Raw genomic sequence first — 24,267 nt, forward strand, 5'->3', positions numbered from 1 at the left:
AAAAAAAGAATTTATCTAGATACTGCATCAAATATTATGCAGCCTCTCACACATTGAAAATTAACCTAGGTGCTTCATCTACTATTTGTTCACCAACCATACCAATGTTCCCTTGAGTTTTATCACTTCTCTTCCGCTTGATCCAAGCACATTTCAGCAATATTTGGACAATTTAGCAATAGGAGAAATGGCCCACCAATGCAACACCCACATAAGTTTTTACATGCAATCCATGCGAACATTAATTGCCAAAAAACTAAATATGTTAAAAGGACATGTCCTTTCTTGTTTGATCTTACCTTTTGCAGCAGCCCAAAAATAAAATGGCTGACAAAAAGTATGAGCTCAATACTGTTAGGTCCATCAGATATGTATGGAATGTAAATTGTATATTTGCCAACTTGATATTCGAGAATGGCTGGGTAGATGGCCACTGTTTCAGTATAATGATTTCACAATATCAATAAATTGTCCATGGCACCATCATAGAAAAAATAAAAAACAAGAATGAAGTAAGAAAACAGGTTGCTTGTGGGGCTTTCTTTTCAATTCAGATCTTTCATTGATGCAAATGCCCAGCCTGGCATAATTCATTGCATCACAGCCATCCAGCGGATAGACTCTTGATATCCATGAATTAAATTGATCCTATGATTGAAAAGACCAAGGTAATCCTTAAAGTGGCCAATGAATTGGATGGCCACACATGCACAAGAGGTAAATAGAGATGGCCACTACAAATGTTTGTAACTCGGAGCTCACCTGAAGGAAAAGAGTAAGCGGAAAAAAAGAAGAGAGAGAGAGAGAGAGAGAGAGAGAGAGAGAGAGAGAGCTCATGAAAGGAACAAGAAGCCTTCCTTGATGAAAATTTGGTACATGAGAGGATGGACACAAATCCACAAAGTGCAGTGATCAACCTGACGATCTCCAAATCCTTCCCTCAAGGGAAATCACCATCACAGAAACATCATCATGATACTTCCGGCGATCACCATGTGGAATATCCAGTAATTCATGAAAATCCATCCCTGCAGAGGGGATATGAAAACCAAACATGCATTCCAATCATTAAGGTGTTAGAGACCCAAAAGCTTCATAATGGTTATTGCATGAGATGAGAATAACTATTCATGGCTGGATGTTTCCATAACATGATGCAAGATGTTGCTCGTAAGTGAAAAATGCATTAGCAATATAAAGACTGCTAGACATGAAAATTATCAATGGCAAAAGAAACTATTAGTAACTGTCGGTATCCTGAATAACCATGACGTGTGCAACAAAAATCTGGTAAAGCTTCGAAAAGGAGGGTGTCATGCATTTGCAATGATGGGCTATTTAGACAAGCGAGCTGTAGAAATAGATCGGAAATGGTAGCTAACCGAACTTTCATGAAGACTTTAGCAGAAGCTTAAAAATTGATGGTGATAGAGGATGAATCTCCCTGGGATAAAGTTTGAGGGTTTTGGGTTTGGTTAGTGCCGTCAAATATACTTGCTATAAGCCAGCCTGACTTGCTAGGATGCTCAAAATTAACTTTGGTCAATGCTCGGATATTGTGGAGGTATCAATCACATATGCATCTCAGTCACCGCATTTTAAGGGAGAAAAATGATATTCAGTGAGAATCAGAAATCACATGAATACCTTTAAGAAACAGCTGACACCTCCAAAATCAATCAAAAAGTGATCTAGAATTGAATGATTTCAAATGATTAAAAAAACATATGATGTCAAATCCACTGACCATTTTTCTTAGCTGCACGAAAAAGAAGCTCAGCTATCAGGTATTGTGCAGGGTCTCCCTCAGGACAATTTTCCATAAACCACGAAACATGTGCAACCACCTCTTCATTGCTGAAATATTGGTAAAGCCCATCAGATGAAAGGACTAAGAAGCGATCACTTGAGCAGAGACGGTGATGAAGAACTGAGGGAATGCAGCTAACATATGGTGAGGTTCCAATGTAGTCAATCCGAAACATCTCCAGCAAAGCTTCATTGAACTTTGGCTGTATCAGAAGGAAAATACCAGCGCAATCAGTCCCACAAAAACAACTTTTCAGGAATCTAGCAAAACTAAAGAAAAACTTAAAATAAGGGTAACATGGTTCTCAAGTCGTTTGCCTGTAACACAGGAGTAAAACATTAGAATTTTAAACAGCCTATTTCTACATTTTCAGCATTTGCTTTTAGGAGAAACACATATTGAAGCATCCATCTTAGTTCAAGAGTATTCAACTCATAAAAATTTCAGGGAAAAAAATCATCTTACATAATGGATATGACAACAAATTAAGAGCATTCTCCTTCAAGAATGCGTATTATATAAGATGAGATTAGAGCTTCACCTTCAGCCCCCTACTTGGCCTAAAACCTTGAATATATAAACTCATTTCTCTAAAAGCAAGAACCACCAAAAAGAGCAATTGCTAGCAACCTTGCAGGTACCGAGGTTGATACTTTAGTACCAGCACTCTAACAAATTCAAACAACTGCAACTCATCTTTCACATGGCAGTTTTGAGAAAAAGAGTTAAATACCGCTTTCTTATCTCAAGCCGAAAAATGAAATGCTACTGAACTGTGTCAGTACATGCATCGCTTCTAGATCCATGGGGCTTTAATCACATGACACAAGAAATGAACAGTTAAAACTCTTAAGCCTTTTAATTGTATCTGAAAATTAACTATAGCCAAACTATAAATTATAAGTGTGGAGAGCAAAGTTAATCCCGATGATCACCATCATGCACATCAACAACTGCTCATAGTTCATTAGCAATGAATGATAGACAACACTGCAAAACCACTGTCACATTTATTTGCAGATGGATCAACAAATCATGTATCACCACTTTTAATATAAGACCAATGTCCATTAATCAACATTGCTTTACATTTTCATTTAATCAGTGTTCTGAAAAGAAAAAAGAAGGGAAAAAGAACGGGAATATTTCATTTGATGCATTCAGTATCCCAAGGAAAAAAAATCAATTTCCGTCATAAATACGGGATTTAGGGAGAAAGTTTTCATGACCATATCAAGCTTGCTCTACATCATGCCATTTGCATAGACATAGACATGGGTCTTGGACATAGTCAACATGCAACTCCGTCTTTCCTTGCTGCTCGTGGTTCGTTTCAACAATTCAACATTTGCACTAGAATTTGTAATGTTCATCACTCAGAAAACCAGTCAAAGAATGTCAGTACATAAACAATTCCAACAATATGCCCGATCTGGAAACTTATCTGGACTGTCCTGCTGAATTAGGACCCAGGTGACTGACCTTGTTTACAAAGTAGAATCTACATCTAGAAAAATTAGAAACCCACCGACATTAGCCGAAGTTAATAAATTTGAAATAAGTATACTAGCCGACCTATGTATTTTAACGATAAACCAAATGTGATCGGTTATTCGAACCAAAACACAAATAGGTCAGGTATATTAATCCCGTATGACTTAAAGAATATATTTGCAAATTGAAATTTATCTTCATGTAGCACAAGGGGTTGAATGGCAAAGCTGCATGTCAGATAAGGTCTGCCATACAAGGTCTAAGCAATCAATATACATAGTGTTGTTCCCCAAAATGAAAGAACTTGACAAATAACTGAAATAAAACTGCAAAACAATAAAAAGATGATTATCGGATAATAACATTTGGATAACCTTGTTTAGGTTGTTGTCCATAGGTCACAAGCTTGTTGTCGGATGAGGTACACAACTTTGTAGTCTCATATTTCAAAATTCTCATGCCCTCAGTAAATCTTATTGCTAAGAAAAGAAAATCTGAGAGTTGATCATGTGACTTGGTCAAGAGAAGAAAAAAGTTATGTTTTGCAATGTAATTTATTTCTTTTGAAAAAAGTTATGTTTTGCAATGTAATTTATTTCTTTCTCGTCTTTAAAACTCAAACAAGTTAGTAGGTGAAATATTAGTGACTAACTTGTACGGGATCAATGAACAAATATGCCTACCCAACTTTAAACTGGTCAGGTCAGGTGGGCGAATAATGCCACAAACTGCCAATCATTCTTTGGAACACAATACCCAAGCAGTTACCTAAAAGGACACTGCTATTGTCCAAACACCACTAGCCATAAGTAAATAGTTTCAAAAGGTTAAATGTCTTCAGATTTAGGAACTCCTCCCTCTGCCATCTTCAATTCTTCTTGTTCCATGTCTCTATAACCTATTATCTATTGTCATGAATTCAAGATCTAGCAACGACTCTTCTTTCTTCAGTACCTACCATTTGCTTCCTAACTTTATTACCTGCCATACTTTTGGCAACATAATGCTGGAATCTATGAGCGGATTTAAGTTTCAAATATCCAATAATTTATGGGAACCAAGTCTACATCTTTCTTAAGATCTTCAGTTTTATAAACTCTGGACATCTAAGACATTAGTAAATCATCCTCCATATACATACAAAAGAAGAAGAAATAAAACCTCTGCATTAAAATCTTATTTCAAACAAAATGTTCTCTACTCTACAAAATAACTGTTCCAGCAATCCATAAAATTTTTATTAATCACAATTTTTTCTAAATCAAGTAATAGGGCTTGCTGGATCAGTAATCCACCATATTCCAGCATTCAAGCTTTAGGACATACATTCCTTTTGGCATCTTTGATCTGCTCATAAATAATGAAGCATCATGTTTCTAGTTTTTCTTTATTAGTAATTAATAGTAAATGTCAAAATATACAACAGTATTCTATTTCATCACTCCCCAGCAAAATGCACCACCACACTGCTCAAATTCCTATAATTCTTTGCTAAGCTACCAGTAGGACAGCCTAGACATAAGGACTAACTAGGGATTTTGGATAGAAGAAAAACGACAAAAATTGCTGAGGATTAATAGGGAAGAGGAAAGTTGGTTAGAAAGTGAACAAGCAGATAGAAAATTCAGAAGAATAACTGTTACATCACAAATCTGCGAAAACAATAGGTTTTTTTTTTCTTGTGCAGATCAAGCATCCAACTGGAGTTAGAATTAATTGGTCTTAGTATCAAACAGAAGCAATTTGGTGATTCTTTACACATCACTGGATCTTGTAGTAGGACTGGTTGGATCTAATCTATGACCAGATTTTAAAGGCCTACTTGCTGGTCCTAATATCAGCAGATTGCTGCAAGGGGGGGCTCGTTGATAAACAGAAATGGTAGAGCAGGAGATAGAGATATTGGGATTCTTTTATCAAAGCTAGTGGGGTGAAACCAATAAGGTAAGAAAGAGAGAAGAAGAACAGAAGATAACCAACTGTAATATAAACAGAGAAGTACAAGATTAAACGGCAGAAAAATGGAACAATATTAAAGAGCGGAGAGGGATAATATCAGACTCACTCTGTGACCTAAGAATCACAAGTAGGGTTGCAAGCATCCTGCTTCTTCTAAGGCATCACACCATAGGACAGAAAAGAAGACTGAAGTTTTCATTCATCTTTTCTTTTTCCATCTAAATCTGATTACATAACTCTAAGAGCCAAGTTTATAAGAATAGAAACCCTAACAATTTGTTTGTAGTCCCAAAACTATCCCCCATAAGACAAGGTTACTTGTTCCCAGTTATTGTAATAAGAAATGCCATGAACAGTACTGCTACACCCAATAAACTGTCAAATAAAATCTGAGATATTTGAATCTCCACATTTGTTTCCTAACAAACCAACTGAAAACTAAAAGAAATAGGAAGGAAAATAGCAATTCGACAGCTAAATTCAAATCTGAGAAGAATCTCAAGTCCTGCAGCCATCCGCTGCATCATGAGACGACCTTGGATCCCTAATACCACCTGTCAGAAAAATAATCCGACCTGTGAAACTTCATCAGAATACAGACACCTACATAATTTTAAGAAAATTGCACATAAATAATTAGTGATTTTCTATTTCTCCCTTTTGGTCTACTTATTCTTGATTTCGCTATTCACTTTCTTTTTCTTCCCTTCTTCTTTCTTAAATTTTTTTATCGCCCGAAGATTATAGATTTGTATCATTCTCACATATTACATATGTAAAATTCCTCAGGAATTGAGCATATGTTCTAAGTGCTAAATCAAAATTAAACAGAAAATCACATCCAAAGTTTCTAACATGATATCTGAGCAAAACTATAGGAGAAGATAGGAAACTAAGAGGCTATAACACATGCACACACAAAAAAAAGAAGATGCAAGTTGTTTTTCGTTAAGAATATACGAGGATAGGGTACATGAAAAAGTAGGTGCTTTTTTCCTATAAATTGAGAAATGCTGCATTAAAGTCTTTTTAAATGTACTAAGTTCTTGAAAAGGAGTCCATTTTAAGACTGATACTTAACAAACAAACAGGATAAAAACACACCCTGCTCAGCTTGTCATCTAGAAAAGCCTTGTTTTGATGAGTTTAAATGCAATTTGGACTCCTACTGGAAGACTTGACAAGTTGCTGAATGTGCCCTAGCAGAGGACATTAGCAACCCCCTCATAAATGCCCAGAATTTCAAACTTACTCCATAGTTCACTTATTATAACATCAAATCAATGTTGAAAACAACCAGTTAACAATCCTATTATCCTAAATTAGTCTAAATACATCCCACATGCCTATAGATCCTAAAAGGATGTTTTGGGTAGCTTAGCTCATATTAACCATGCGGGACTTAGAAAGAACTCATGCTTAAGTAAATTGCTACATAATCTGCAATGGGCAACAACTTCATAATCAATATTCTAAGTTCCTACATGCACGATGTTGCTTCAGTAGAATTTATGATCTCACTTCACAAGTATTAAATTGGGAACCAATCACCCTTTCGTCAGAAAAAAAAAAGAGCCTCCTATAGCATTTCGTTGTTGAGATGAATTTGCTTCCCAAAAACCAACACAAGAACTAGCTTCTACTTAACCACTTCTGGACATTGAGGACCAGATATGTTAAGGCCCTCATAAGCATTGTGGGTTCTAATCTGTGCCTCTTAGAAACAAACCAACATTGTTCTATCAAAGATTATCACTCTCTAAAACAGAATCTTTTGATAGGCAAACAAATTATAACATCTCGTTCCTTAAAATGCTTCGTCATTTGGATATTAAAAGCTGCTGATTTGTGCTTTCAATTGCTTTTCTCAAATTTAGTTATTCAAAATATGCATGCTTCTTTTCTGGATACAATTTATTATTATCAGACCAATCCTTTCCATTCATAACCTCAAAGAACTTTTCTGAGTACAATAATCACACAAGTTGTAACAAAATCAACTTGCAAATGTAGTTTTCCTGGCTGCTTGGTAGTAAGGCTTTTTCACAAGTTTCCAAATCTATGAGTGACTGCTTCGCAGGCTCACTAATATGTCCATAAATGGTGGGCCATACAAATATTCTACTCAGTATCGAACCTTCTCCACCTTATTCACAAATTTAGAGACTCTACTGATTCTCCAAGCTATGGCATTTAATTCAACAATTTTTGTAAAGTATAAAGAGCCATACATTGGATCATGTCATCCTGTAAGCAATGCAGTGAGCCAACATAGATAGCCTACACACTGCTTCAGGTACCACAGCCTACAGCAAAGTCCATATGGGCATTCAGAGAAGGTGAATCAGGAGCACAAAAGGGTGTATAATGCTCCATGTCTGTTAGTTATGTAATGTTATAGAGTTGAAGAGTCAAGTCTATGAAGCATGGACACAGTTACGGCATACGAATACGCCAATACAACAAACCTTAAGAAATTATGATATAATAGGACTAAAATACGACAGTCAGTACATCTATCTTTTTAACATATATGCAATAAAAACATCCATAAAGTACAGTATGTTATGAACATAACATACTTCATACAATAGAATCAATATTAATCTGTCAATTAGAAATCTTTCAAATCCAAGGACTACAGATCATACATTATACAGTAATATCAGCTTCACACACTCAAAATTACTATTCATCATTAAAAAGGTCACATTTCATAAAAAGAAAAGAATAGATTTCTTGCTTCCATTGTTGGAGGTATCAAGGAAGTATAAGGCATATCCAAGAAGTATATAAAGTCTTCTTAATGAAACATAGGATAGTTATAATAAGTATCTTATGCATATATTAGAAGCATCTGACAAGTATCAGCATCCAATTTATCCAACGGAGACATGGTGTGCAATGTGAAGTATTCATGCTTCCTAGAGTCTTTTAATTTAGAGTCCGTATGGCTCAAGCATTCTCCATACAATATTAAGTGTTTGTTCTATTGTCTTTGCCATCATAACATCGATGTAATAGAGAGATGGCCGTGCGCAACTTTGGTACTTCAATAAGAGAATCAGTATGTCAATTAATTCACCATCGATAATAGTTGAACAAACAAGCATGCTACCTTCTTTTTCCAAGTCCGGAACAAGTCATGACAAAATATCTCATGTTGATACCTAAAAAGAAGTATTTATTACATTGCAAAATTATCCTAGTGCATAGTTTTCCATGTGGTTGGCATGACATAGAATATTTTGTCATTTCTTGGAACAACAATTCCAGTCCACTTCACAATCTAATGTTGGAAACAGTGGTTGATGATAATTTACTTCGATAAAACCCCCCCTTTCTTAGAACACCTTCTCTTTCGGATGCATGGCTTGCGCAAGCCATATCAGTGATCACATTCTAAGCCTTTTTCTCTGAAGAAAACAAGACCATTTGGTTGTTAGTGAGGCCTCTCTTTGAGATTATTGCAACACTAACAAGTCATCCAAATCAGCCTACAGGTGGGAAGAAGTGGATGTTGGATTGAAAAATGAAGTGGTCCTAAGCGTTTTTGTGTCAATATGCCCCCTTCCCTCTGAGAGTGAGAGAGAGAGGCTAGTTTTTTTTCCTTCACTATTTTGTCATTTAACTAGAGCTGATATAAGTAGATTGGAAAGCCATATTCGACAGGACAGGCCAAAGCTTTGAAATTGTTGAACTACAGCCCAACAAGAAAAGCAAGGCAATTACAATCATTCTAATTCAAAATTTTAATATGGCATTGCTGATAGAATAATGAACTTTGTAAAATTTTACCAGTGTCTGAGCTACTCAAATTCTAATAATTAATACATAAAGAGAATAAGTCTAAGTCTAAGATTAGAAGCCTTATTATATTCTACAAAAAAGTTTATAATTTACTTAATCCTTACTTATTTTGAAAATGAATCATAGTGGGAGATCAAAACTCACAAAAACCATGCAAAAGCCAAAAGAAAGGGGCAGAACAAAACATGAAAAGAAAATTGATTGGTAGATCATAGGGCTGCTCAGGAAGAGGGGTTCTTGAATTTAGCTAAGCAGTACAACCCATAATTTTTATTTTCATATCTTTGGTTTTGTACAAGATTCATTGTCTCAGTACCGGACCCCGTATCACTACCATCCTATTACAATGTCGGTACGCAGTTTAGTACAGTACAGCTTAGTATAGCGAATATCAGTACAATATTGTACAGCTTACCGGGTTGCTACCGCTATGGTATGGTACAGTCAGTACGATACTGTACCGACCAGTATGGCAAACTTTGAACTTTTGTAAGTTGAATTTCTAATATTTTCATGTCAATTTTTCATAAAAGAAAATGCAAACAAAATATAAGAAATATATTGCCAATCCTGGAACTGGTTGCACTGTATCTTCAGCTCATGGCAGACTGATCATGTGCCTCTTAAACAAATAAATAAATTAAAACTGTTTGTCTATATGTATCACAAAAAGGAAAAAAGAAGAATGCTTGTGTATCACAAAAAGAAAAAAAAAAGAATGCATGTGGACCCTATTTAAAAGCATAGTGTTTCAGCTAACCTTCTTCAGAAACCCTGCACCAAATGCTCTAGTAACTTTCAACTGTCCTTTTACTCTATCATTTAAGACAGCTTGAGGATCATCAGCATGTTCTGCTTTAATTCTCAGAACTTCCTGCAGAATTTGCATAAATGGTGAGACATAACCAGGGTATACAGTCAAGCATCGTGTTGCTTCTAGAAGTAGTAATTAGCAGACTATATATTGATAAAGAATGAAGAGCTTCTAGATAAATAGTGGCTAATGGAGTCATTTATGCAATGTTCACATATTTTTATGTACCGTGGAGAGAGAGAGGTGTCTCCATATACTCTTTCGGTGCTAAACAGTTATTTTAACAATGATGCCCTTTTGTATCTAAGATTTGGCAAGTATTTTGATCATCGAATTACTTTCTACTAGACCATGGCACATGCAATGCATGTTTTTTTTTTTTAAAGAAAGAAAACTGAGAGTTCATAACCATAACCATCTAGCCTTTTCCCAACTATCTGGGGTTGGCTTTATATCTTGAAAAAGACAGAGATACAAGATGGGGAATGCAAATATGGAGATGCAGGGAGGAAGAACATGGACAGACAGACACGCCTCACCAACAGACATATTGGGAAAGCTGGTACTACATATTAGAATAGGTGCAAGTTTGGATGAAATTACTCCTAAGGCATCCACAAGAATTAGCTCTTTCTAAAAGTGAAGGTGCTTATAGTGCCAGCATGCATGGTGTACTCACCCATAGAGACAAAGCCAGTCCAGCTAATGCCAAAGTACAACACAACAATATAAACTTACAATGTTTATCCTGTAAAAAAAATGTAGAAGCAAAACGGCAACTTTTACAATTGACACTTTTACCTTTTTGAACCACGAAACACAGCATCTGATATGATATTCATCTTCAGGGTCACACACTATTTGTAAAGACTAAATTTCTGCAGCTACTTCCAATACATGCTTTATATACTTGGTGCCCTTGTGTAGTAATCTTTATGGAAAAAACTTGGCATATGGCAAGTCCTCTTCTTCATTTCAAGTAGAATCCATAAGAGTTACAATTGGACAAACTCTTTGCAAGTTGACTACAAGAAGTTTCTTGAGCATTGCTTTATTGCCTTAAAATATACATTAAATCTTGTTTCTTCATTACCTTCCTTCTTATATGCTTTTGCTGACAGCAGAATACAAGATATTGTAGTTGTGGACAATCCAATTAATTTTCCCTCATTAAACAAGCTTGTAGCAAATGATCGAGGGACAGCATCTAGAACAGAACGTAAATTATCTCAAAATGAACCACCATTCAAGTAGGTGTAATTAACGGCTGGAGGTTCTAAATGCTCCAGGAAAAAAATAGATGTAGTTTTAATTATGTCTTCCTCTGCTCAACCTAGATCACTAGCTGGCATGTAGCATCTAAGAAAATAGGTGTAATTTCAGCGATTAATATTAGCTCAAAAACAACTGGCATAGCACGTGTGCAGGATTTTAGTTCTCTCAATCTCTCCCGATATTATCATTTGCAGCAGTGAACACCATACTTGTTCAGCATGCTCTATACACACTGAATATTCTGTGGCTACTATTACATGTCCTTCAAGAACTCAGCAAGAAACTTTCCAATCAGCATGTTTGTCTTTGTCTAAGCATCATATTTATCCATATTCTCCTAGTGAGGAGTTATTTTCTCCCTTGATGATTAAATTCCCTATCATTTTGGCAGGCGATAGAGGCATATAGGACCTGGACATAGTGATGCACATGGTGCTTATAACAACAAGATTGTCATGCATCATTGTCCACATTAATAATAGTGGAAAAAGTTTTATCATATGCTCGGGAAAGAGAAGATATAATGAAGATTTCTATAATTTGAAATGTTATCAAGAAACAGCTCGAATTGGTTGGTGTTGGACTTCTAAGATGCTCTTTAAGTTCCATAATAAGTAGTTACTATGAAGACAATTAATCAAGTTGGATGGTGGTTGACCTTATTACTCCAGCATTATGATGATCCTTATATATACCATTGTAAGGTAAGAGAACAGGGAGGCTTTACCATGTCTATGAAGTTTGGAGAGCTTTGAAGGTTGTGCAAGAGTCCAGTGGTTTCTCTCCTGTGGGAGGATGGGTCCACCAATATTGGCAAAGTAAATTGCCAAGTCATCTTTTGTATTTTGCCATATTTCCTCTTATAAACAAAGTTTCCACTTTCTTTTTTCTATTTGCTTTTCGTTTTCTTCTGCATCAATAGGATATTCACTGATGGTGAAATATTTTATGGAAACTTCTTGATCACTTGAAGACCTGTTCGGGTTGCATACACCCTTCAGCACACTCATACTACCACCTGGCATGTATCTCCCAGGACTTTTCATATTTTATACTATTTATAGGCTATTCAGAAGGAAAGCCAACACAAATAGTTGACAAATGTCTCTTTTAAAGTGCATGTTTCTCTGGAAGTTGGAATGCTTCAGCACTGTTCAAGTAGCTCATTTTGAAGTTCCACAAATCAAGTCCAAATTCCTTAGCAAGATAGATCAACTAAAGTAAAAAAGTGAGATGCACGTAAAAAGTATCTTATGAGCTTTGTTATGGTAGATTTTGAGCATGCTTCCCTACTTTTTTTTGATAACTTCACTCTTCTCTCTCTTAAATAGAGAGAGGAGAACGAGAGCTAACTTATGGCAAGTGCATTTAGTGAAAAAGCACACTTATTTGATAATGAACTCCAGAGGGTTGGCGACAACCAAAAATTCAGTCAGAAGTTTGTTTTATTATATAAAAAAGACTAGAGCAGTCTTGTGGTAATCAATCAAAGGTTCACAAAGGGGAAAAAAATCAAGGAAGAAAGCACGCATATTTATTTAACAAAGATACCTTTTCCTATAGGCAATACATACAGCCAAAGAAAATGAAAGCATAAGAAGTTACTTTGCTCTCTTACACAAATTTTAAACGAGTAATTAAAGATGAAATGCACTAATATGCAATACACCATCTAATCATATAACACAAAAAAATGTACTTTAAACCTTGATTAAATGAGATGGAAATGATGCTCCATTGATTTTTCATCATCACGCTAATCCTAGTGTGTCAAAAGACTCAAAACACCTTCACCCCTTGATGCTTTGTTTTTATTTTCTCGACATAATCCCAAGTTTGACTCTTCTTCATTCTTAAAAGGCATTGCATCATCTCCCTATTTTGGTCCAAGAAATGGATAGTCTAAAACTCTAAACCACACTAAATTACTTTTTTTGTCACCAGATGCATAGGTTAGAGGTGTCACTAGATGCATAGGTTAGAGGTCTCCAAATCACTATTTTGGGTATGTAAGCAGTTTAGAAATAGTAGAGCACATCCAATGGCTCGGATCATCGATGCAAAACCCTCATTGTCCAATATAGACCTGACTAGATCTGCATGGAGATCCACTCGAGTGTAGCCAAGTCCAGCTATATATATCTATATACACACACACACACATACATACATACATACAAACATACATAAACAATATATATATATATATATAATGGGGAAAAGTTTACAGCAATTACATTAGGTTATGTAGCATTACAATGGCACATTATAACACAAATAAGCGCTATTATTTGACATTTGCATTTTCTCTCAATAAAATAATTATTTCCAAAAGTTTGAATTTTCAAAAATTTTCCCTTCAAAAAGTTTGTACATGAAAAAAAATATTTTTGTGAGTAAACAGTGATTTCAAAAATAACACCATTATTTCTCCATTATTTTTCCAATATAATGTCATTACAACGGCTATTATAATAGTTAACAATTTAATATTAACTCCAAATCACACAAGGTGAGATCAAATAACAGCCCTAATAAATGTTGAAGTGCTCAACAATAGTTTTGTCTGGGATCCACTCTAAGGGAATAATGGCATCATTGAAACCTTGTTCGCTATTACTTACGGTATCTCAAAATTGAGTAACAAGAAAGGTGGTAATGGCATGCTTTTAAGACTAGGTAGACTCAAGTTGTAGCCAGAAAAGCAAGCATCTCAAGATGCCACAAGCTCTCTCTTCCAAGGTTTACATCTTCAATAAACCAAGGAGACTTTGATGATACGTAAGCCCCCAACTTGCCAAGGTAATAAGGAGTAGATACATAAAAAGCTTCAGATGGATCAATTATCAAAATGAATGAATAACTTGTCATTGTGGCTGTATATGAAATTTATCAATTATTGTAATATATGTACATCTATGTTCATAGTCACATGTAAATCTATATTCCAACTTCCAAGTAAGATCATTGCCAGGTAGAATCAAGTAATTGGATCAAAATTCTTACCTTAACTAACCTAATCAGGTTAGGTTTGGGTCAGAACCTGACCCATTGATAGGTGTAGGTTTAACCATTGTTTAAACAAGTGAGGTTGTATGGTAAGGCCACTAGACTCTTGAAGCACATACGCCTCGAGGATAAGGTGTAAGAACCATTGATCCTCGTTATTAAATGAAGGAATACTTAAAATAAGAGAACCGCCGACACAACATGGTTAAGGATATTTTGAACTTTGGTAAAGATTTCAAGTTGTATATTTGTAAAATGTGCACAAGTCTCAAAAGAAGAATACCAAATGTTGCCTAATTTGAATCATTACCACCATACTGTATATAATGCTCAAAGCATATATGAAATACAAAGCCTAGGGGATGTGCCTCCCACAAAAAGAAAATAGACAAGACTTCTATATAACATGAGTAGCAATCTTTGCAAAGCCTCAGATATGAGCCTTGGGGTATCCCGGGTGAGCCTCAGCTCAAGAAGTGGGGCAAGGCAAGCCTCAAACAAGCATATTTAACAATAGGTGCAACTAAAATAAGTAAGTACTCGTTGAGCTAACCCTCATAGTTAGGACATTGATTCATAATCATGAACAATTTTGTCTACAAAGTGAAGGTCCATAAATTTAAATTGGATTAAACATATCTTTTTTTATTGTTTCTTGGTCAAACACCTTAGCTTGGTAGACCTTGTCAATATAAAAGGAAAGAGAACAACTAAATAGAAAAACCCTTTGCTCAAAAAAAATGTAGGTAACTGTAGAAATGTTCAGTCCTTACTAAAGCCACCCTATAAGATTGCGAAGTTTTTTGAATCAAGCACCATGACTCAATTAGAACAAGGACATGAGACTTGGCTCAATTAAAAAGGATGATGAGTAATGCCTCTTACAGAAGAAGATGATCAAAACAGTGGGTCTCGCTGAGTACTTTTTAAATATTTTTAGTCATAGTGCTTATCAATTTCCATTTTCAGGTAGGGATAGAATTGCCATCCTCTATATTTGGTTCATCCAATTGCATTGAAGTTTCTGGAGCGGATAAGTGGGTGTCCGCTTCAGTGGTGGACATCTGGTGGTGAAGCATTAAATGGATCGGGCTCATCGTCCAGTAAACACAGTGTGAATGACAAGGTAATGTTGGTGAACAGAGGAGGCAAGCATGGTGGCATAGATCAGCAAAAGGGTGGCTTGAACCAGTGAATAATTAGTATAGTCAAGCAGTGACAATGATCCAAACCATCGGACAGAGCATTGGAAGAGGAACAGTGGGCACTGGAGCAGTGGAGAGGGTGCATTGCAATGGAGGTTGGTTGATCACCAGGGTGGCAAGGTAGTGGTGATGGCGTTGTAAATTCCTTAACAAGTAGAGAGGGAGGGGAAGGAAGGGGGAGGGAAGAAAACATGGCAGCAGTGTAGCAGGGGCACACCAGCAGCGTGGAGAGAAGTCAGCACTGCCATGGGCATTGAAAGAGATGGCTAGAGATTGAAAGAAGATATCTTCCTCCTACCAGATGGGAAAAAGATCGCACTACTGGAATTAATTTTGTTCATTTTTATAATAAGACACAATTTTAAACTATACTTCTATGAAGAACAGTTAACAACTGGTTAGAATTTTCTTTGATCTAGAATGTCTGTTAGCTAAGGAATGGAGAGTATCTCATACTTTTACAGAACAATAAATGCATTATGGCATTTTCCCAAAAAACAGAACTAAAATTCACAAGGGATTTCTATAATCTCTACAGAACTAGCATACATGGTATAAAGATCAATTGTCCATAGAGAAATTCAGAGCCTTTGAATGGCTTTAGATAATTGTTTGAATTTAAAGTTCAGAACATTTTGCTATTTCAAGTACCTAATGGTTAGGCAAAACTTCCAATGAACCTAACGTTGTGATGGTGTTTATTAATGTGATACATATTAATGATTTAAAAATCAAAATACAAATAAAATTATGCTGCAATACAATGACAAGTAGCCGTCCGGATTTTTGTTAGTAAGTGTGTATAACCACCATCAAAAATCAATACAAAACCTGCATATGGTATGACAGCAAATCGAATGAAGAAGAGGTATCTATACTCTGGTTTTTTATTTTTTTTACCTTTTCTTTGTTAGATATATTATACAACTCTGGTGTAAATACATTTACAAGAGTCAGAGAATAAGAGTTCCCAGAGTTGATAATGTGAGGTCTAGCCTCACGTTGAATGGGCCGGCCTCTTGACCCAGTCCGGCGCCAAATAGAAGGCCCGAAGGTCCATCCCCATATCCAAACAAAGCAAAACCCTGCTCAAACAAGGACAGAGGAGGACGAGTCCTCCTCCACGAACTTGCCAGAGGCTAGGAAAGCCTAGCCTCCCCTCTATCTAAAGCCCCAATCCCCCACTTCTTTCATCACCAAAGATAGCAGCAGCCACCGCTCTCTTTCTTCCCTTTTCTCCTCTTATTGCCAATGGTTTAGGCTCATTGCGGCCGCCCGAGATCGTAGCCAGGCCATCACTGAAGCCCTTGGTAAGTTCCCTAATTTCTTCTGTTCTTGTTTTGTCTAAAACTTCCATCTAGCCGGGATTTCACCAAAAATAACCAAGAAAAAAGGGGCCCCTATTTATTCCATTTTCAGATCCAAAAACCTACTTTTTATATCTTTTTCCGGCCTTCTCCATTGCCAGTGCTTGTCACCGGAGGTGGGACTTGTCCTCAGTGCCGCTCTCGACCGTCACCGAAGCCCCACCGGCGGAGACCATGAAGATAGAGAGGTGGGACGGAAACCCCTATTTTTTGCCATTCCTTTGTTTGCTTTCTTCTCTTTTTTCGTCGTCAGCTACCTATTGGCCGGCCGCCAGCATTCCCTTCTTGGCGTCTTCCGACAGTTGGTCACCACCCTGGTTATTGGGTTGGGGTTCATCCTCTTCTTCCTCTTTTCTTCTTCTTTATTCTTCTTTCTTGTTTTATCTCTCTTTCTCTCCCCTCTCTCTTCTTTTCTCTCTCGTCCCAAGCTTTTTATCTCTCTCGTCCAGCCAACCCTATCCCTCTTCATCTTTGTTGAGCATGAAGTTGTATCCCCAATAGTACCTCATTTTTAACTTTACTAGTCTTCTAAGACAATGATAAAATTAATTGTATTTTAATAATACTGAACTAGCGAAGCGGATCCGTCTAACTGAAGTGAGATTTTGAAGCAAGAATAGGTAAATAACCTAACGCTTCAACGCATGTTTTCTAATGACTTTTGGAAAAGTACACTTAGTTTTATTAGATTTGGTTATGATCTCGGTTTTATGTTTGATCAAGCGGATCAAGCATGCTATTATTATTGTCATAATTGTTTTGAAATATATTATGTATCTTGAAAATCTTGTAAGATAAATTTTGAAAAGTTTGACCGGGTAATTTACGAAATTTATTTTATAAATATATATACTCGGCATGGCTATGATCTGGCCCCGCCAATGGGGGTTATACATTAACCATGTTGACTTCTAATCCCAAAAACTATTTTCGGCACCAAGCCACTGGTGATTAAAATAGTGGTATTTGTTATCTTACACTTGGTGCACCCCATATCTATGGTCTGACACATGTCATTAGGTTAAATGGCTGACATTGGGTCAATTATCAGTTCATGAAAAGTAAATTTTGAAAAAAAAAATGTGTATTATTCAAGATTTGATTTCTTCCTAGTCAGTATCATGCTATTTGATTATTTATTTGTCTGGCATGCTGAAACTCCACTTTAATGTATTATGTTACTTACTGAGCTAGTGTAGTTCATTATTCCTTGTTCTTCTATTTTCAAATCTTGAATCATGATTGCTCGGGACTTCTAGCTTAGTTTAGTTTAGCTTAGTTCAATTTAGTTTTGGATATTTTATTCAGTTTGAATGATAATAATTGGTTGGAACATTATGACTCTTGCTACTTTGGGATATTTGTTTGCGAGAATGATTTGATTGGATCTTTATTAAATTGATTGTTCAAGGATTGAAGAATTATTGTTATCCCTCTGAATTATTATGATTTGATCAATAGCCTTACATGCTTGTACAGTCCACCCTGTAGGCACGCAGCATCAGCTATGCTCTGATTCACGGTGTGATAAATATGGAACAACACAAATTCCATTTCAATATATAACCTTTCTCTGTCTGGGAAAGTTTATTGAGTCCAATAAGAACTACAGAATTCATAGAACTAATTCAAATATTGCTTTCTGGCAGCAAAAGAATAAATTAGAAGCACAATTTCATCACCATTAGCTAAGTATTGATTAATATAGTTTGATTTACGCAGGAAATGGGGGGGCAGGGTGTGAAGAATTGCTAGATGTAGAAGATTATGCGATGCTAATAATTATCATGAACAATATCATGTAGCTAAATATGACGATATAGATGTACGTAATCCATTAAAACGGGAAGAAAATTCAACAATATCAACAACTTCATGGATACTCTATGATTATAAACAGGCTTGCAATAGTTTATGTAACAATATAAACAAAAGTAGCATTTTGATATATTCTCAATCACTGACTGATTAGAAAAGATAAGCATTTTTCACAAAGATATCAAGTGACTTTGCATATATGTTAAGGCATTTTGCAACATAAATCCAACCAGGTTCTATGTAATAGATTAATTGAGAACTAGCTAGAGTAAACTTCTAAGGTAACAAGCAAATAATTCATAACTATTTATCAGTTACCTCCTTGATGCTGGTACTATGATCAGTAGACAGCTGTACAGCCCTCATCTTTAATCTGCAAAGAGAGAGTTCCCTATTCTTGTTAATGTTGCAGACACGGCTGTTGGGGTTATGCATAGGAGACTCCTCCGAGATCCTGTCTAACTCCACACGAACAACTGACTCCCTTGACCGGTTTCGATGCTTCGTATCATCTTTTACAAGATTTTGGTTAACATGGCGATCATTTAGCCTGTCTTGTGCCAAGATAACACGACTGTCACCGAGGTTCATGACATAAACATCCTGATCCTTCATCAACATCACAAGAACACATGAGCCCATCAGTGCAAGCTCCGGATTTTTATCGAGCGCCTTTTCCACCATTTCCATGTAAGCTTCCTCTGTTGCTTCAAGAGCTCGTGACATTGCCCTCAGTACCGCATCATGATCCACTGGCCCTGGCTTGCATCTCCTAATGACTACTGACGGATTAACTACCCTCTCATCAGCTTGGGGCTGTTCTCTGTGCCAATCATAACTCCAGGGGAAAAGTTTCTTACGCAATGACTTCTGCTTTCTGTACATTTTCCTCAATTTCAACCCGATCAATGATCTCTTCATCATCTGCCTATGCCCCAAAGCAGAAAATGAAGCGACAGAGCTGTGCTTTGAATCTCTGGAATCTTTCCCCAAAACACCCTCACTTTCCCTTGGACTGCCAGCATCTTCCACATGACATGAACTTTCTCCTTTGATACTTGAAGAGCAAGAAACAGGCTGTGCTGTTGGTAAGCTTTCTCTGGTACTCAAGTCTTCACTGGCACTTGATTGCAAATCCCAGGAACTCCTCTTCTTTCCAATTTCTGATGCTAACCAAGGCTCCCTCGAACCATAGTCTTCCAGCAGTTCCATCTGAAGCAGCTCATAAAGGCGCTTGCTTTTTCTGCATTGGCTTGCCAATTTGGTTGCTGCAGTGCAGGAGGCTTCGCTCTCCGGTGCATTGACATGGCTTGCTGTTTCTGAATTTCTATCACCCATATTTGTGCTATAGTCTTGGCCAGCTTCACTTTGCAGCTGGCCTATGTCCTTAGATCCATCTTTTTCCTCTACTATTTCATCAGCTTCCATGAATGCTTCACCTGACCCATTTTTCACTGTAGTTTCCACTCCAGTTGCATCCTCGTCTGACTGGATAGGTACAACTTCTTCATTGCACTGCTTTTTGGAACATTCATCATGTGCTTGAGAAGGATTTTCACCTTGTTTTTCCAAAACATCATTGTGCAACTGAGAACCTACACATTCTTCCTTTACAAACTCTGAAGAAACCCCAACCGCATCATTTTCAATAAGACCAGATGAAGGTACACTTTTTCCAGGCTTGTCTTCATAATCCCATAGCAATCCTTCCAACTCTTTATCTATAGCTTTATACAGATTGCTCATCAAGAAATCAGGTCCATCGGGACCGCTGAAACCATCATATATCCCAACAAATAGCCACCCTTGCTCTTCAGACAGCACGACATGCACCCTGTCCTCTCCGGCCTTGCCATGAGCCCACTGCAAATTACGTGTATTGCTGTACTCGGGTTCAGATGGCCCAACCTCCACACAACTCTGTGGAGCTTCCGCTCGAAACCTTGCCTCCTTGGAATGCCACACCAACTGCGTCATCGGATGCAAAAGGAACCGCTGCACCCATCCAGGAGGACCCTGAGAGCGCCTTGTGAAAGTCTTTGAGAGCGCAATCTTCATGGGCCTACTCATGCTCCTCATGAGCCGTCCAAACCCCGGCCTCCTCCGGCCATAAGCAAGTGGAGCTGAGAAGTTACTCCTATCAGCACCGTCGAGAGGACCGGACATGAAAGCACCCTTGTCCAAAGGCCCTGACATGAAACCCGCCCCTCTTTCCAGAGGCCCTGAAGCAAATCCCCTCTCCAAGGGTCCCGACAGGAACCCGTTCAACGGCCCAGACCCGCGCCGCACCGGCTGCAGAGGGATCGCAGCAAAGGATGCCGTGCTCTCGAACGAAGCAGCAGGCTCCTGGGCATCGCCTGAGAGCAGCATCTTCGGATTGCCGGTCCGAGCAGTCGAGGCATTTGCACTGACCGAAGCCCCTGATATGGTTTTAAAGGTGGTCTCAGAGAAGTTCTTGCTGACCCTCTGCACCCCAGCAGCCAAATCCTCGGCTATCTCCTGCCTAAAGGAGCCGCTGTGCGTCTCCGAATCAAGGATGCTCGAATCTACAGTATACCTTTCAGAATTTGACGGGGTTATGGCAGGGGAATCAGCAATCACTGGCCTAACATAGCAGAAGGAATGGCCCAATCCTTCATCAAGGGGCTCTAAGAACTCCAAATTGACCCCCTCTTTCCCATTTCCTAGCGGCACGAAGCAACCAACGACTCGAGAAGTACTGTTCCCCATTACCCACTTCCCTAACACCGTGAAATAACCATCCGGCCACCGGCGAGCGCTCTACCGAGAGATCTCTGGACAGGGGGGGTTCTCCGGCTCTGCACCATAAGCCAGCAGCTCAGCTCGGACTGCGGCGGCCGCGAAATCCCGAAGAATCCCTCAACCCTATGAGCCCCTTTCCAGTGCGTTTGCATCATAAGCAGCAGCTCAGCAACTACGGCATCCAAATCCCACCAAGAATCCCAGGCTAGAAAAACCAAATCTCGGATCCGAGAACATAGAAAACTAACAGAGATTTAGCAAAAGGAGCAGCCATCATGTGCCCTCGCGAAGCGCCGGCGAAGCTCCCACGGATCCCTGGATCAAGCACCTCAGACAGCAGATCCAGGCGCACAACTGGCGAATCCTGCGAGAAGAAGATAGAAAAGGGCGAGGAAGGGAGACTGGGGAGAGGGAAAGGGGAGGAAAGGCGACGCCTTTGCGGAGATCTTGAAGGAAAGGAGGCAGCTTGGAGGGGAGAAAGGGAGGTGAGAAGGGGATGGGAAGGAGGAAATGGGGTTTTTGTTTGGATCCTGAGGAAAGAAATGGATGGGTGGGTGTTTGTTTTGGGGGAGTGAGGAGGGGGAAGAGAGAGGGGAGAGTGAGTTCACTTCATCCCCGTCAGGGACCGGGACTGGGGGAGGGGTCTCTTTCTCGGAGTTTTCAAATGGTTTGGGAGGGTAAAAGAGAGAGTCTCCGGGGATGGAGTTGAAAGTGGAAATGGGGGGTTTTGGTTTGGGAATTTACATGGGTCGTATGTCGTCTTCTTTTCCGCTTGCATGATTGGATTTGATGGTCTCAAGAGTCAAATTAAAACAATATATATATATATATATATATATATATATATATATGTCCAGATGTAACAAAATTGCTGCCCGATGCCCTCCATCGTCATATCATCATGGTCGCCATCATCATCGCGTCCATAAAATGGATGGAGTGGGTGGACTTTTGTTTTTTACTCAGTATTTTAAGATGCCAAAACGCAAAGAAATCTTTTCTTGTAATCATGCAAGTGTGCAATGGATGCGTGCATGATGAAGCAAACCGCATATTATCTCAAAGATTTAAGCCAAAATTCTATAATTAACTTTAGGTAATATATCATTTTTAATATTTAGAAATTTTGAAATCTAAAATAGAAAAAATATATTTTTTGTATTTTTTTTGTTTATTTATTCTTTATGTAGACCATAAAGGATGTACCAAACAGAACTTCTTGCTTGCAGCACAAATAAATATCAACCAATCCAAATCAATTAACACATGCATCTTAAAATACAGAAGAGTTGATGGGTCCTAAAATATAAAATCAAATCAATTATTAGATTTTGTTATTAGAGCGATTCATCATATTTCCACAAGGTATTTAGGATTTAAAATCCTATTTGTTTACTATAGTGTTAAACGTTGTAGATGTTGAGAATTCTTATTACAATATCGGATCATGTATTTTTCGCCTGCATTTCATGCATGCCGTAATAAAAGATCAGACAATATCCCTAAGGTCGACACATGCATGAAATACAAAAAGAATGAAATTACTCCGACAGCTGACTTGGCCCTCTTAGTTAACCTGCATCCCAAGTGCAACTTGCATGTGCAGAGGTAAAGCCTCAAACAGATGTTGGATGGCCCCATGTCCAAGCTATATAAGATAGCTCCCTCCTTTTGTTTTATACCAGGATTATTTAAGATTTTATCATGATCATTTTAAAGATCTTTTACAGAATAAACAAATGTTCGAAGTTAAAATAGTTTTGAATGCGCCTTCTAGCATCCTAGATTGTGAACTATTTATGAACAAGCATGATTATAATAATAATGTGTCTCTCATATTGATACTATATTTAAATTTTGGCAGGATCTTGATGCAACTCCTGAAATATCTCTCCATACATTGTATCCCAAGGTCTCTCCTCCACACAACCAGCTGCACGATTTTGAGCACATTTCATCATACATGGAACTGGCATGTAATAGCATGACCATGCAGCCCACCTCTTGCCCAAGATAGAATACGAAGCTTTCTAAATGCCCGTGCCTGTCTGCATTTCCCTCTCATACATGCACCGTATGCCTTCTAATTTTAGCTTTTTCTTTTATATATATAGTGTAGGAGAAAGCTGAGATGCATCGATCCGAAGTTAAACAATACGACTCTCTTTTTTAATTAAAAAAATCAATGACTTGATCTCAAAAATAGAGCCATCCTTAATTTGATTGATCCCAAGGCTCAAGGTGATGGTGATGGTGTATTGGAGGGCTTGAGAATGGCAAGACGGAGGCGGCAAAGGTAATGCCGGGCCCGAGAAGCCACGGTAGGTGAGCTAAAGCCCCTGATGGCCGCCAGATTTGAGAGGGAGAAGGGAATGAAGACCCACTGGTTTCCTCCTCGATTTTTCTTTAAATTATTTATTATTATTTTGATAATATTTAAGCGGTAGGTGAGACCTGCATCTAACCAGGCGAAAATGGCCCTGCAGCATAACACCTCCATGATTGCTCCTCATTGGTGACCGGATCACGTCTAACTTTCCAGGCTACGAGATGAAGACTCGAAAGAAATGTCGTTATCTTATCAAAAAAACAAAAACAAAAAAAACCCTGAACATCTCAAGATTTGCGAGAGCTCTTCTTTTTCTCCACCTCCTACAAAGCCGCTCACTAAAGAGCTTCAGCAGAAAGTCTTAGTTTCTCCATACAAAGCCATCAAAATAGTGAGCAGCAAAAAAAACAATCCAACCAATAACATCAAATTTTTTTTTGCACATGCGTGGCCATATAAGAGCCACACTCTTTCAGAAATCCTCTGTAGCGCCTCTTCGACCCAGATGTACTCAGATCACCGACTCCAGAAACTTTCATCTCCAATGAATGAATGAAAGAAAAGTCTCATGTGTGGCTGACATGAAATGGCATGTACATGCAGGCATACATGAG

At 37.9% G+C, this 24,267-nt stretch overlaps 1 protein-coding gene across 3 annotated transcripts; it reads right to left on the bottom strand.

Annotated features, from left to right (window-relative positions):
• Positions 1 to 370: 370 nt before the first annotated feature.
• Positions 371 to 22,025, bottom strand: POL (Protein phosphatase 2C family protein). Of its 3 annotated transcripts, XM_008802081.6 has the most exons (4): positions 18,880 to 22,003; positions 9,834 to 9,947; positions 1,748 to 2,012; positions 371 to 1,028 (listed from the first exon to the last, which is right to left on the bottom strand). In XM_008802081.6, the coding sequence occupies exons 1-4, from the start codon at positions 21,289 to 21,291 to the stop codon at positions 913 to 915; spliced, it is 2,907 nt and encodes a 968-aa protein (XP_008800303.4). In that variant the 5' UTR covers positions 21,292 to 22,003; the 3' UTR covers positions 371 to 912. The 3 variants fall into 3 exon arrangements, with proteins under 3 accessions (XP_008800303.4, XP_088570919.2, XP_088570920.2); XM_088714793.2 differs by lacking the exons at positions 371 to 1,028; positions 1,748 to 2,012 and adding an exon at positions 3,291 to 3,317 and having other exon boundaries at positions 18,880 to 21,903; XM_088714794.2 differs by lacking the exons at positions 371 to 1,028; positions 1,748 to 2,012; positions 9,834 to 9,947 and adding an exon at positions 11,890 to 12,312 and having other exon boundaries at positions 18,880 to 22,025.
• Between the last annotated feature and the right edge of the window lie 2,242 nt (positions 22,026 to 24,267).

The sequence above is a fragment of the Phoenix dactylifera genome, chromosome 2 (genome assembly GCF_051530095.1).
Source record: "Phoenix dactylifera cultivar Ajwa chromosome 2, Ajwa_hap1_PhDact_Kaust_v1.1, whole genome shotgun sequence".
Taxonomy (NCBI): domain Eukaryota; kingdom Viridiplantae; phylum Streptophyta; class Magnoliopsida; order Arecales; family Arecaceae; genus Phoenix; species Phoenix dactylifera.